Genomic DNA, 14,679 nt, shown 5'->3' with positions numbered 1-14,679 from the left:
ATTTTTGGAACAAAATGCCTCAAATCATGCATGCAGCGTCCCGATTGCCGTGAAAGGCCCAAGAACACATGGCACCCTTTTCACATTGGCCTTTTATAGCTCCACACAAATCGACCTGACCTGGTGGAGACCTGTGCTTGGAAGAGCACTGCTTCTAGTACTTTTCACATTATTTAATAATGTGTTTGTTTCCTTAGACGCTCCTTGACCATTTTGATTATGATGATGAGCCGGAGGATGGGAGAAATAAAGAAATCAGTGGCCAACCTCAGTAAGTTAATAAATATAAATAATAAATATAAATAACCTCAGTTGCCAGTACTATGTGGGTGGCTATGTATGAATGTACAGTACTTCTATCTGCAATAGGCATAATGTGGAAAAACAACAGAGGTTGCCCACCTCTAGTATAAGACACTATACTATTATAATAGAGAATGTAATGACCATATAATGATCATGAAAAATATTGTAAAAAACACTGGGTTTCATCAAATTGAATTACCACTGTTGAGTATGCATTGTTCTTGATGCTGTTGGTCTATCTGTAGAACTCGGCGTCATACACATTTGTGTCATTACAGGGTTTTCAATCAATTTCCTGGACAGATGCCAAACATGGAGAATTTTCATTCACACAGGGGAGAGACTGCCAGTAATGAGGTATTCAAATTGTGGCTCTGACATGTTTATGTTAGTTAGATCAAATGGAATATTATAACAAAAAATAACACTTAAACCCACCCTGTGTCTTGAATTCTCCATAGCACTCTGGACATATGATGCATGATGTGCCCCAGATGATGCCAGATGGATACTCGTCTATGAATGAGTCCTATTCACGCTCACGGGTAAAGCTTCAGATTATTAAAGGTTTTGCTCAAGGAATGTGACCTTCTCCGTTTCATGTTTCCATACGTTGAGATGGTGGACGTGGGGATGAAATTTATACAATTGCCACATATGAAACAATGCAATTGGTGTTGGAGGTGCTTGATTAATCAAAAATAATTGAAAAGCATCATGTAATTGTGAAACTTCGCAATTGATTCAAATCTTATTTGGTTAGCTGTTGCATGTTGCCCACGTGTCTTCGCCAGTATCAAAAGGTTAATAACAGAACACTGTACAACTCACCTTTCCATCCATCATGCTTTATGGAATTTGTTTACCGTGGTGAAAAAGCCATGTGTCCAAGTGTTAAACAACTGCACCTGCAAAAATGAAGGAAATTAAGTAATAAAATGTAAAATCAAAGACAATTATTGATGGTGTCACAGCCCCAGACATGGTATGTCAAGAAATTATATAACACCTGGCTACAGATCAGCAAATACTATTTGTGAGCTTTTTTCCTAGTAAGAGATTTGGTGTAGAGGGGAAAAAAGAGCGGACCAAGTATAGAGCCCTGGAGATCCCGGTCAACTAAGTTTAAGTGGATATACAGTATAGCTATACTGAACCCAGCCCTGCTATACACAGAAGTGGTTTGTGTATATTGATACTGTTGTATTTGTTTGCACTAGCTAACAAATACATTTTATTACTTGTTGCTGCTCAGCGCCCTTGTTTTATAAACTTTAACTACTACATATTACACTTTGTTTTGATTGAATTTTTTACGGCGTTGCTTCTCAGAGGGAAGCTGTCTTTTGTCACACGTTTTTAAAAGATAACAATTGAAAAGTACACAAGTGATTATTCTTACCACAGTGTTTATTTTACAAAAGTGTTCCTTCAGAAGCATTCTTACTCTTAACTAGTTCAGTGCCAAACGACTTTCAGGTCAACTATCTCACTATGGACTTCCCTGCCAAACGACTTAAATCGACTTTTACTTAGGGGGAAAAAAAATGATTTTTTTTTGGACCCCATTAAATCTAGTAAACATGATTTCAATCGCGATTTTGTATGTTCCACCCCCCATACAACCCCATCTTTCATACAGGGCAGCCATCTTTGCTTACATAACATGTAAAACATAATGGCTATTTTCTCAAAAATGCCTGAACGGATTTCCAATCTGATTTTTTTGTTTGAAAGCTGTGAACAGCCTGCACAAACATGGTGCATGATCTGTGCATGGGCGTGCATGATCTGTGCACTATAAATTACATGGAAGTCTATGGAGATTTATGGCAATATGAGCCAAAAAGCCCATATTTAATTGGCAGGGAGCGAGTTAACTGGGGCAGAGTCTGATGTTTATATTATGATTAAATGTTCCTTTTCATTGTCTCCATAGGAGGGTTCCAGAGAGACGTCTGCAAGGAGAGAAGGCAGGCACAGAGGATATGGTCGGCGATCCAGGTCTGGGTCCAGATCTGGCACCAGGTGAGGGCCTTGTATTTGTGCTATGACAGAGTTCTAACTGTGTCAGAAGTTTTGGCTGTGGCGTGGCTGTTTTATGATGATGGTCAACACAGACCTTTTTTTAATGGCTACCAATACGTAAAAATACAGGGAAGGTATGGATGTTGTGGTTGCTGCAGCAATGTTTACCAGTTCCAAGTGTTGAAACAGGGAATCAATCACTATCTGCTTGTTTATGTGCATGTGCAGACAGTGTAATGAAAGATGACATTGGCAACAACTGTCTTAAGCCAAGTCAAGACCGGGTCAAAATAAAACATGATGCACAATAATTCAACCTGCTGTCTGACAAGCTTGATATCAGATTTTTTTTTTTTTTCATGTCTCAGTGACAGGTCATAAGTAACATGACCATGCCAACATTGAGCAATGTGCAAACATAATGCTCTGAAAGGAAAGCTATCAAAGACAAGTATTCCATAAGAACAAATTATGTTTAATTAATTTAATATTTTTTTTCCCCCTTTTTTTCAAGATTAGATTTTCATGCCCCTATGTTCAAATCTAGTCATACAGTATATTGTGCCGATCAGAGCAGTCGTCCCCACTTTATGACCATTTGAAGATTTAAACACTGCTTTAATACTGCCCCTGTAGCCCCTGACAGGACCCCATGGGGGCCACACTTCGCCCCTGGTGTGACATGTCATATGTTATAGCACATAGCAGACCCCTAAACCGTGATTGTGCCGTGTTTGGTGCACATTCTCTGGTGAACTAATGAACATGCTGAATATGGTTTGTTCCAGATCTCCCAGGAGGAGAAGGTCAAGGTCCACGTCTCGCTCGAGGAGGTCACCAAGGTCCACATCTCGCTCGAGGAGGTCACGTGACTCACGTCATCGTCGCTCTCGTTCCCGCTCTAGAGAACGCCGCAGGAGGTCACCCAGGTCTCGATCCCAGGAAAAGAAGGATAAAGAGCGCAGACAGAAAGGTCTTCCTAGTATAAAGAACCAGACACTCAGTGGTATGTTCCAATATAGCGTTGACAATATTATATGTAAAACAATATATAGGTGGACAGTGAAAATGTAAATAGATTTGGCTCACTTTTATAGCATTTATAGATTTCTGGTCATAAAGAATATTTTGAGAAACCATTTTATGCATCAGTGCTTGTCTATATTATTCTGCTGTACTAAACTAGGGTTGGGCACGGTAACCGCAATACCGCGGCTAGGTAACGCATACCGTGTCAGGTTCCCTTACTGCAGTAATTACCACAATACCGTCAGTAAGTGGAAGACAAATACCGCGGTAGCAACATTTCGATACTGCCCCAGCTCTATACTAAACAAATCTGATCTGTATGGTGTTAAACTGTTAATACAATATCACTTATACTGTACAATTGGAGTGGTTGTCTCCCTGCTCCTCTATTGAGACATTTAGATCCTTGGTCTAGATTGACAGTTTTCCATCTTTCTTTTTTATTATTAATTTCTTATATAAAGCACTTACATTTACCTCATTTACCTGTGTATGGAATATGTTGCCTTACCTTGCTTTTTACCCTGGGCATGGCACTTAGCAAAATAAGCAAATGCTATCTATTGCCAAAGTGACTGCTGCTTGCTGTCAGTTATCTCTGTATGCCCTTTAGGTTCAAGTATACTGACTTCTGAAATGTTTGTCCTTTTTGTAGTTTGCAGCACTACACTGTGGGTAGGACAACTAGACAAGAGAACGCAGCAGCACGACGTGATGTCTCTTCTGGAAGAGTTCGGTCAGGTTGATTCCACCAATGTAAGTTTGACATCGTGAAGTATATTGTTCAAATTGCAGGCTTAAAGTGATAGTTCGCCTATTTTGTAACCACAGCTGTATGGAATACTCACCTATAATGGACTTGTTTCGAGGGCATTATTTGGTCAACTGAATGCAGTGGTCAGAGATGTGGTCAGTTTTCTGCTGAATTAAAAGTAGTTCCATTGAGTTGCCCGACCCATTTTTTTGTAATAAACTAATCCACAAAACCGCCGTCATTATTATTGTTGACATATTTCTACTTGTACGAGTGATGCTCGTTCAACTTTGACCCCTCTGTAACATGGTACTATTTCTTCTCTTGAGTAGATCACTGCGCCGCACTATATCTCTATGGCGCCGCATCACTCACAGCGTATGCTCTGTGCTGCTGCGAGCTGCTGCAGCAGACGCTGTTTGTTGTGTGGTCGCTGCTGATCGCTCCTACTAGCCTTGAATAGCAGCTTAGCTAACCTTATCTGCCATTGCTAACACAAGGGAGATATATCCACGCATTTCTGGGTAAAAGAAAAAACGTCTTCACCGTTTCCCCAAGGATAAAGACACCAGACAACTTTGGCTTGTTAGAGCCAGCGAGCTTTCCCCTCTGGTCCCGTATCTAACACTACGCTATGTCACTGGTGAGCACTTGCGCTCAGAGCCGCGGCAGCCCAGGCTGCTCAGCCTCTCGTCTGTAGTAAAAATAAAATATACACTTTCACTACTCACCAAAACAAAGACGGTTCTAAGATGTCGAAAGCCTACTGTCCTTAGTGGCAACACTCGTAGCCCCCCACCTCACGTCTAAAATACACATTTGGTCCAGAAAAGAAAATATTTCACTGGAAGTTTTAGCTACTCCACACCGCCTTCTACAGATCTTGTCAATAGAAAAGTCCATTGACCAGATTTTGCCTTCGGATGAAATAGTTTTTCTTTTATGGCAAAAAGTGCATTTTAGACGTGAAATTTAGACAGATTGCCCCCACTTCTGAAAGCAGGCTTTTTACTCTATGGAGATGTCTTTGTTTTGGTGAGAAGCGAAACTGTACTTTGTATTTTTACTACAGAGGAGAGGGTGCGCAGGCTTTCCTAAAGCGTAAGGGCTCATCGGTGACATAGCGCTACGCTATGGACCAGAGCTACCGATTGTCGAGCGTAAAACAACACTGGACTAATAAAATATATCGTCTGTACCATTGGTTCACAAAGTGGGATCCGGGGACCCCCAGGGCAGGGTCTTTGAGGGATTATAAGGGGGTCCCCAGCTAATAGTTAGGACCGAAGGCGAGATTTCAGCTTTCAGGAGCGACCAGGCGGATATCAGTGCAGACTGTTTTGGGGGCGTGTGCTGCGGCTGCCGCGGGACGCGCCCGTTGAGTTGAATGCGGCGCAGTGATCTACTCAAGAGAAGAAATAGTACCATGTTACAGAGGGGTCAAAGTTGAACGAGCATTACTCGTAGAAGTAGAAATATGTCAACAATAATAATGGCGGCGGTTTTGTGGATTAGTTTATTACAAAAAAATGGGTCGGGCAACTCAATGGAACTACTTTTAATTCAGCAGAAAACTGACCACATCTCTGACCACAGCATTCAGTTGACCAAATAATGCCCTCGAAACAAGTCCATTATAGGTGAGTACTCCATACAGCTGTGGTTACAAAATAGGCGAACTATCACTTTAAATAAGTTTGAGATTACGTTTTCCATTGCCTTACTGTTTTTATTCTCTCTTGTCCAGATGATTCCGCCCAGGGGTTGTGCTTACATCGTTATGGTTCACAGACAAGATGCCTATACAGCCCTGCACAAACTCAGTAGTGGGACATATAAAGTCCACGGGAAACCAATCAAGGTAAATACATTTCAGCACACTGATTTCCACTGCATATGTTTTTGACCAAATGTTTGGGAGTGGACAACAACTTCATGATTATTGGATATATTTCATTCTTCTTGCCTAGATTGCGTGGGCTTTGAACAAAGGTATAAAGTCGACACACAAAAAGTTCTGGGATGTGGAGCATGGCGTCACCTACATTCCTTGGGGCAAAGTCAAAGTTGAGGAGCTGGAAAGCTTTCGGGAAGGAGGCATACTGGATACAGAAACATTTAATCCAGGTAACCCACAGAACCCTTTTCATAACTAACCATATACTCTTGTATAGGTGGAAGTGTTTTGATGGCATGTTGTGTTCTCCCTCATTCACTGATTCTTATTTTCCTGTATGCACAGAGTGGAATAATGTTCTTAAGGACATCAATAAACCAGCTGTAAATGGAGCCTTGGAAGGTGAAAAGGCAGATGGAGGAGCTGCAGCGCAGATTCAGGTAATGCTAATATGGTTTTATTTGAAACTCTTAAGTAGTACACATTCATTGTTGTGCTGGCTGGAGATTGATTTGCGAATAGACCAGCTCTCATGGATATATATAACTCACATAGTTGATTCATACACATTTTAAGAACAAAATGATGTTAAAATTGTTTGAAAGGTCACTTCTCTGACTGTCTCTTTCTATGCAAGTGTTTTTGTCAGACTAGGTTGACAATTAAGTCGTGTTCTGAATAAAACATGGTGGATCACTCTGTCATTTGAGATATAGTTCATTTAAAGAAATGGCCGTAGGGTTCTCAACAGTTTGAAATACTTAATACAAAATCATTATCAAATAATATCAACTAAATTATATTGTTCTCGCAACACTGTTTGAAATTCTTAGTTGATGTTATTTGATAATGTAGTACGTAGTCTCCCACCCTGTGGGTGGATTTTTCATCTCAGGGTATTGCCTTTCCAGAAGGAGGATACTTGTGTAGTAGATGTGACAATTGGGTAGTTCTTGCTTGAATGATAACAATGATGTTAACTCTCTACACACACCACTAGTATTAAGTGGAACAAACAGAGGCGGTCTTACAAGTTTAGGGTCAGGCTCCTAGGGGGTGGGACGATAACTGTAACTTGCGATACAATGAACATATTTGGCGATGTTGCCTTCTAAAAGTTTTCTCTGTGCTTAATGTGACAATATCACAGTATCATGTTCCGTTTAACATTGTATTATCTTATACATTCCAAGTCATGGAGTGCAGAGTAACGTTTTGGTGAGCATGCATATTACAAGAAAACAAATGGCTTGCAAACAAGTTCTACTTGACTGAAAGGATGATCACTAGCCACAGTGGTCTTGTGCCTTGAGTGGAATCTGTGATATAGAACACCTGCTTGTAATAAACAAAAATAATTGGTGCCAGTGTATCGATAAAGTATCCCGAGTATGCCAAGTTCGATGGCATATCACAGTATAGATTATTTTGTCCCACCCCAACATAGTTTGCAGTTGCATCTATCTTTTCTAACCTGACTCCACCAGATGGTTGCAGTATTGAGTTCACAAGTTAACAACATTGAGAACTGAACATGTGAACTCAATACAGCCACCATCTGGCGGAGTCAGGTTATGTCTTTTCAGCATTGCAGAGAACTCGTTCTGAATTAAAGTGCACTTTGAAGCAGTGATATTTCTGAGTTTGACTGCATCGTTTCTGAAATGTTGCCATTAGCTGTGCACATCATTGTTGCTTTGCAAACACAAGTGGAACATCTGTGGCGTGATCAAATGGTGTAAATCATTGCTTTACATGACAAATGAGTGTCACAAAGTCTCAATTAACCTATTTTTATACCATGGCCACAATAGTAATATCTGATGGGCTAGACTAGAGGGTGTTCATTATTTTCAGATAACTGCACCATCGACATAGTTCCTCGTCACCATCTATATTAACACTCGTACAAGAAATTGTGCTGTATTACGTGAACATTAGCTACAAGGCAAGCTGTCACAAACACGATGCTTTTCAATATAACTTTATACTTGAGAGCTTTAAAACGTGATATTTTTCTGTTTGTGTCAAGTTGAGACTATTGTGAGCTGAGAAGTTGGTACTTATTTCTAGGTCATTACTACAGCATCTCCCTCTTGCTGGAGTAGTACAATAACATCCCGCGGTTGACTAAGATAGTGCCAACACAACAATTTCTATTCAAGTGTGTTGCCCCAATATATGAATAAACACTACTTATCCCAAGAGAGATAATCAAAGCCAAACTGTAGTTGGAAAAATAATGCACTCTGCAGAGGCAAATATGTATGTTGCATGACAGTTGTTTGGTGTGGGGAATATCAGGATTTCCGGCAGAGCATTTCAGGCCGGGTGCCCTGCCCGGTCTAAAACGACCAGCGCCTGGTCAAGATGCAGACCGAAAAGCTAACATCACAGCAACAGCTGGAACCTTCATCACACACGTCCAGTGCACTGTCCACCCTCACAGGAGAGTGTCCTGCTTGCACCGGGGCTTTAACGTCGATATCAAAATGGGGTGTTTTAAACCTTCGTCTTTACCCGCGAGTCACATAGAAAAACTTCCAAAACATTTAACTCCAGCGCGGGTGGGTGTGGTGTGTACACTGTGCAGGATGGGAGGAGCACGGCAGACTGCACCACTTTGTCCACGATTTAGTTTCACTTTCAGGGGACTTTGTAAAGCCTTCCTTGTGAAAAGCTTTACTGTTTAAGTTGGTTTAATGTGTAAGATTAAAAATAGCAGCACCAATGAATACGCTAACAACGATCACTGGTCAGCAGTATCAGTAAAGCTTCCTTGGCATGTTATTGTTCCTGTTTGTCAAGTCAGACGACCGTAAACCTGTTACTCGTGGTCAGTAGGCTTCTATCTAGTACCTACTTTTGTCAAATTATAGGACAATCAACCGGTTGGTGGAATTATAAACAAGATAAGAGCGCTTGAAGTAACAGAACATTTATTTCAAGATTTAAAAAAGAAAAGAAAATAGCTGATCTACAAGCTCACGTTTCAGTGTGATGCACTGTGAGCTTGTAGATCAGCCATTTTCAAATAGCCGTTAAGGTAGCTAAACTGGTTTTGATGCCAGACTAAATGTGAATAATGATAGCATAATGTAGTTGTATTTTCCATCATCACACCAACTCGTTCAAATTTGAGGTAAAGAATGTTAATTGTTAAATCAAAAATGAAAATATGTTTCTAACTTCTCTTATAATTTTTGGATAAAATAAGACTTAGCTAATCAAAATTAAGAGAATAAAAAAGAAAATCGAATTAAATAATTAATTAATCAAATTAATTTGTGCGCACGCCTGATAGCCCCCCACCCCCTCGCCACCACCTGGCCAAACTTTTTTCCTGCAGGAAACCCTGGAATATCAATAGGATAATTCACAAGCAAGCAAAACAAGAAAGGATAGAATGTGACAGGCTGTCCTCCTACCCCCAAGATTACTCACTAGAAGAAGTTGTAAAGCTTTCTGTTTCCTTCCTAGACATTGAGACTTGCTCTCTTGTTGAAAACGGCTGTGACCATTGGCTCAGAAGGTGTGACTAAATATTTGTGTGTACTGAGTCGTCAGACGTCAGTACATCCCATCTTGCTTTTCTTTAGATCAGTTACAGATCACTCTACTACACTTTAAACACACAACTGGTTAAATGCAGCTTCCAATGTTTCTCTATTGAATAAAAATGAGTTTTTGTGAAGGAGGTGCTTAGGAATTTAGGTGACACACTGGGGGACATGCCTGAAAAAGAAAGCACCTGGGAGTGCAGACCCTGCTCGCACCAACATCTCTTGCTGTGCAACACCTTGGTTGATAATTGTTTTCTGTCCCTGAGATATTCTGTCATTTTGGTGATAGTTTTGAGATATGCCTTTGGAAAGGCAGTTTCACATTTAGAACATGTTTACTCTATGATGTCATTTGATGGCACAGAGGGACATCATGGACGGCAAAGGATTACATCACTTGATTTAATTTTCCAAGAGGAATCCAACACAAACCTTTCTTCGCCTCTGTTCCTGACATGACTTCTTACGTAATATTGACCTTGAACTTTTCAACCCAGACTTTAATCATCTCTTTGGTGCATCCTACTGATTATTCCCGCGAGGGTCAACTGTTGAAACTGATTTTTAAGGGACAATTTGTTTTTATCATAGTCGGAGTTAACCGATATCTCTTACTAGTATTGCAGTATTTTTCAGTGTTAAAAGATACAGAAATGTATTTTAATTCAAGTATGCTTAACTCAGTCGGTGCCATATTTAAAGTGGGACCTCTTATATTGCCGGTTCTCCAACAAAGGGTTAAAAAAATAGTGTGCACGCTGGTGCACACATTCGTGCACAGATCATGCACTATGCATGTGCATGCTTTTCACAGCTTTCAAACAAAAAAATCCGCTTGGAAATCCGTTCAGGCATTCAGGAGAAAACAGCCCTTATGTTTTCTTCAAATGTAAACAAACATGGCTGCCATGTTTGAAAGATGGGGTTGGTATGGGGGTTAAACATGCAATTTCGCCATCGCGATCATGCCTAGTACATTGTTGGAGGTCCAAAAGTTTATTTTTTTCAAAAAATTTTTTTTGATTTTTTTCTTTTTTTCATTATTTAAAAAAGACGTCCAGAAGACGTCTGGCAGGGAGGTCCATAGTTAAAAAGACGTTTTTATTATAGAAACGTCTTTTTTGGCAGGGTGAGTGTTAAAGGGGCACTCCACCACTTTTCAACCTATGTTCATATAATTGGACCTCACTCAAAAATAGCTTTTCTTTTTTTTTCTCAGAGGAGGGCTGTGGGCAGGTCAGAAACCCATCGTCTTGTGACATCATCGATTGCCAATCCAGCTTATAGAAACTGCAGGCTTTCTATTCCTGAAAAGTTGCAATTTTTAAGTTGAAGCCATTGTTCTCGCGATAATAAAAATCTAAATATTTTTTTCAAAAATATTGATAAAACATTTTTTTTTTGGGAAAATGATGATGTCACAAGACGATGGATTCTGAACTTCCCACAGCTCTCCTAGGAGACTTGGACTGAGTAGAAAAAAACTGTGATATTTTATCATGAACATTAGTGAGGACCTATTATATGAAGACAGGTTGAAAAGTGGTGAACTACTCCTTTAAAGTATGCTTGAATGATCCCAAACATACAGCATATACATTTTATTAAATTAATTAAGCCCAAACAGCTAATGCGCTTTTTCTTCTTCTTTTCTTTATGGAAGAATATTTTATCAATTTGCCCAGCCGATAATCTGTCGCTCCCAATCAGTAATCATGAAAAACTGCCCATCCGTTCTTTATTTTGTTCACAGATAGACACAATATCGGACATACATCACACGCACGCAAGCACACACACACCTTTCAAAGAAGCAATTACAGTATGCCATGCTTCGCCGCAGGTAAAAAAGAAAAGTATCCCTTCTTTCCCTCAGCTGGGAAAGAAGGGATAGTGCAAGATGAAGCTAGCTTATTGATCTTAAACAGTCAAGCTAATGTTAGCCACCTAAGTGAAATACTTACTGTGACTACATGACTGACAACTGATGAGACGTGAGTTTGCATTCAGAGGAAACATCCCAAGTTGGGCGAGAAGGTAAGCCTACAGCATTGTGAGCCTCTGTGCCTTACTCACCTGCATTTTCATTGAAGTTGGTATTGTTTTTTGTTTTGTTTTTGGAAGACTAACACTGTCTCACTAATGGCTTTACAACAGAGGGCTGTGCAATACAGGATGCCAGTATATATGTCAGGTTTTAATGGCAATCAGAAACAAGTCATCAAATCAAAAGATTCATGGCATCCATCTCAACAATCCGCACTTTTTTTAATGGGAATACACACTCGATCGTGGTTTTGCATTTGAAACATTACGTGGTCTGATATGATATTGTAGGCTTGTGTGACCCCTTTACAGCCATGATGCCTTTCCACAGTGTCACATTGTTGACAAATAAATGGAAGGCAATATTTGTGGTTGTCATTTGTGGTTTCTTCTGTCACCATCAAACATTTCTATTGTGCACATAAAGATTCCTCACTATTAAATCGACATTGCATTAAAATAATTTTAGTTATCTTGGATATAGTTGTAGAATTCAAATGATTATCATTTCTAAAACAATATAGACTGCTAATAGGCGTGGTCGTCTTATTGTCACCTTAAGTATAAAATCTACTTTAGTGACATGTTGGCATTAGGAATAGCACTACAAATTCTCACAACGTTTTGATTGTTTTAGCTCTAGCATCCCTATTCTGGGGCTGGGAGAAATAAAATGGCACCAGAGCGAAGTGAGCAGTGCAAACACGACACACGTGCATATCTCCTTATATGGGCCATTATGTCCATGATGGCCGTTACTTTGTGTATGAGCACGGATCTCCATATATGGAGAGCCGTACTAATAAATTTGGCTAATGCACAAAGTGAAACGTAGGAGTGGTTTGTACCGCTCAAAAATAAAGAAAATGGATCTGCATGCTCACAAGGTTGTGAGCGCTTTTCAGCAACAATATTTGGTGTAGAGGGGGGAAAATTAGGGGGCCTAGCATCGACACCTGTGGGACTCGGGGCACCTAAGTGTATACGGTTTAAATATTTAAAATATATTGTGCTATACAGTACAACCTCTATCTCTGGACAAAGGTAAGCAAAGGTAGGCAATCAGAAGTTAAATGATACATTTTATATTACATAAATGAAGGATAGTCAAAATGCTGCAACAGGCGTACTGGAAAAGTGCCTTCCCACCAGCGCGGAGGTTGTGTGTTTGAATCCACTGTGGAGCATCAGGCTTTGTCGAGCACCAACATGAGCACTATTAGCTCTTGTTCAGGGGAGGGAAGCCGGGTGGGGAGGTTGAACATTTTCACTGCATGTAATCCTACGGGCTGGGGCAGCACCTGTCAGCAGGGACTGTGGGTCGGGAAGAGCCAGTTACATATTTCTCTATTGAATAAAAATGTGTTTTGGGATGGAGTTGCTTAGGAATTTAGGCGACACACTGGGGCTGTTTTCGAGGGCCAATACTCTTTATAGTATTAGGCTAATGCTAGTTATAAATATCTCTCTCCTGAATTATTGCTTGCTATGCTTGACAATACTTAAGAGTTTGTACTTATTGAGATTTAGGTTTACAAACCATGCAATAATACTTAACAATTGGAACTTTAAAAGTGGTCATCTTAGTAGAAACTTAAGCGTGCATTTTGTCTTTGTTGGACCTTATCAAGAACATTACCTAAATATAATGTAGATGTCCTTTTCTAACAGTAGGCATTAGCCTTGGTTGTGACTTTCTGAAGTCAAGACTCGTCACACCATCCACCACCAGCCCTTGATCCTGTTCCTCCTCTTCAAGAAGGCAAACAATAACGGTATCACATCAGTAAACTTATGTCTGTTCTAAGAGCTGCTGCAACAAGTTACACTGCATACAAGATGTAAAGAAGGGAGCGAGAGGCAACCTTGAGGGGAACCAGTAAATGAGAGCTCATGAGGTAGGTCTCACTGTGACCTACCAGCTAAAAAAATCAATCATCCATTCAATTTAGGATAGATTAAAACTACAAATTAAACTGTGTAGGAATGGCTGGATAATGAGTGCTGAATATCATTTAATGCAGTAGTAGTTCCAGCCTTGGACAATACTCGTTCCCTGATAGTGTATGAGAAAAAATACAAATTTAACTTTCAGTACCTGCTCACAGATGTTATCAGAATCTGAGCTCTTGGAATGCCCAAAGAGGCTTTACCACCCCTCTTCCTATATTATGCACTGAAGCTGCCGTATGAAATATTCTCATGTTACAATATGCTTGCAATATGCACCAATGAAGCATTGGCGCATCTTTCCCTTTTTTTCCCGCTATAGTGGTGTCTGTCACATGCTCTCATTCGTAACCGTTAATTATCGCAGCCACCAGTCATCACTTGCAAGCCACTACGCCACTAAAGTTTCAGCTAATTTTTGCATTTATTGTAGTAGTACTGCATTGGACACAAATCTTTAGATTTTTGTTATTCACAATATGATAAGCTAATCATTTTGTGTTCTGTGAACCCGTTTTGTCATTTTCTTCAAAGTAGTACACATGCAGATGTGCCTGCATAAAGCTTAATTCAGAATGGGGATTAAATGCACTATATTATATTTAGGCTTTAACATGTAGACAATATCTCTAATCAATATCTCTATCTCTTAATACCTCTAATCTGCTGAAAAAAATAATAGTATTATTTTAAACATATTTTCACAATATATTCACAATGCCAGTAGTGAATAGAAGTAGCAGCATTTTAGAGCTTGGTGTTAAGTTAGAGATTATTGATCCAATGGGGAGATCCGTCCTCTCTGTATTTGATCTGTCCTAACTATTAGGAGCAGTGGGGCAGCTACTCAGCAGCACCATGGCTCCAGCTCAAAGCACCTTGGTCAAGGGCACTGGCAGGAGTATTCCCTAACATGTATGTCTTTTGGTGTGTGACTCACATGAGTTTAATCAAGGACTTGAGGACCAGTATGTTAAGTATCATGCTGCTGTGAGAATCACTGAAATCACAGAACCATCCAACGGCCCTCCAGGAGAACACATTTCAAAGAAACATCAAAATAGTGCCTTTGCTATCATCATTTCTTCCCAGTGTAAGAAGATTGC

General features: G+C 40.0%; 1 protein-coding gene across 1 annotated transcript in view; it reads left to right on the top strand.

Annotated features, from left to right (window-relative positions):
* LOC308289585 (SR-related and CTD-associated factor 4-like) overlaps positions 1-14,679 on the top strand; it is a 34,138-nt gene that overhangs the window by 7,844 nt on the left and 11,615 nt on the right. The window contains exons 8-16 of the mRNA XM_080731318.1: positions 198-271; positions 585-663; positions 768-851; positions 2,246-2,334; positions 3,123-3,340; positions 4,019-4,119; positions 5,865-5,978; positions 6,088-6,244; positions 6,360-6,454. Of these exons, the coding sequence (XP_080587444.1) occupies positions 198-271; positions 585-663; positions 768-851; positions 2,246-2,334; positions 3,123-3,340; positions 4,019-4,119; positions 5,865-5,978; positions 6,088-6,244; positions 6,360-6,454 (1,011 nt within the window). The remainder of the gene's footprint in view (positions 1-197; positions 272-584; positions 664-767; positions 852-2,245; positions 2,335-3,122; positions 3,341-4,018; positions 4,120-5,864; positions 5,979-6,087; positions 6,245-6,359; positions 6,455-14,679) is intronic.

The sequence above is a fragment of the Nannobrachium achirus genome, assembly GCF_963921795.1.
Source record: "Nannobrachium achirus genome assembly, chromosome: 8".
Classification (NCBI taxonomy): domain Eukaryota; kingdom Metazoa; phylum Chordata; class Actinopteri; order Myctophiformes; family Myctophidae; genus Nannobrachium; species Nannobrachium achirus.
This window is presented reverse-complemented; position numbering and strand designations above follow the sequence as displayed.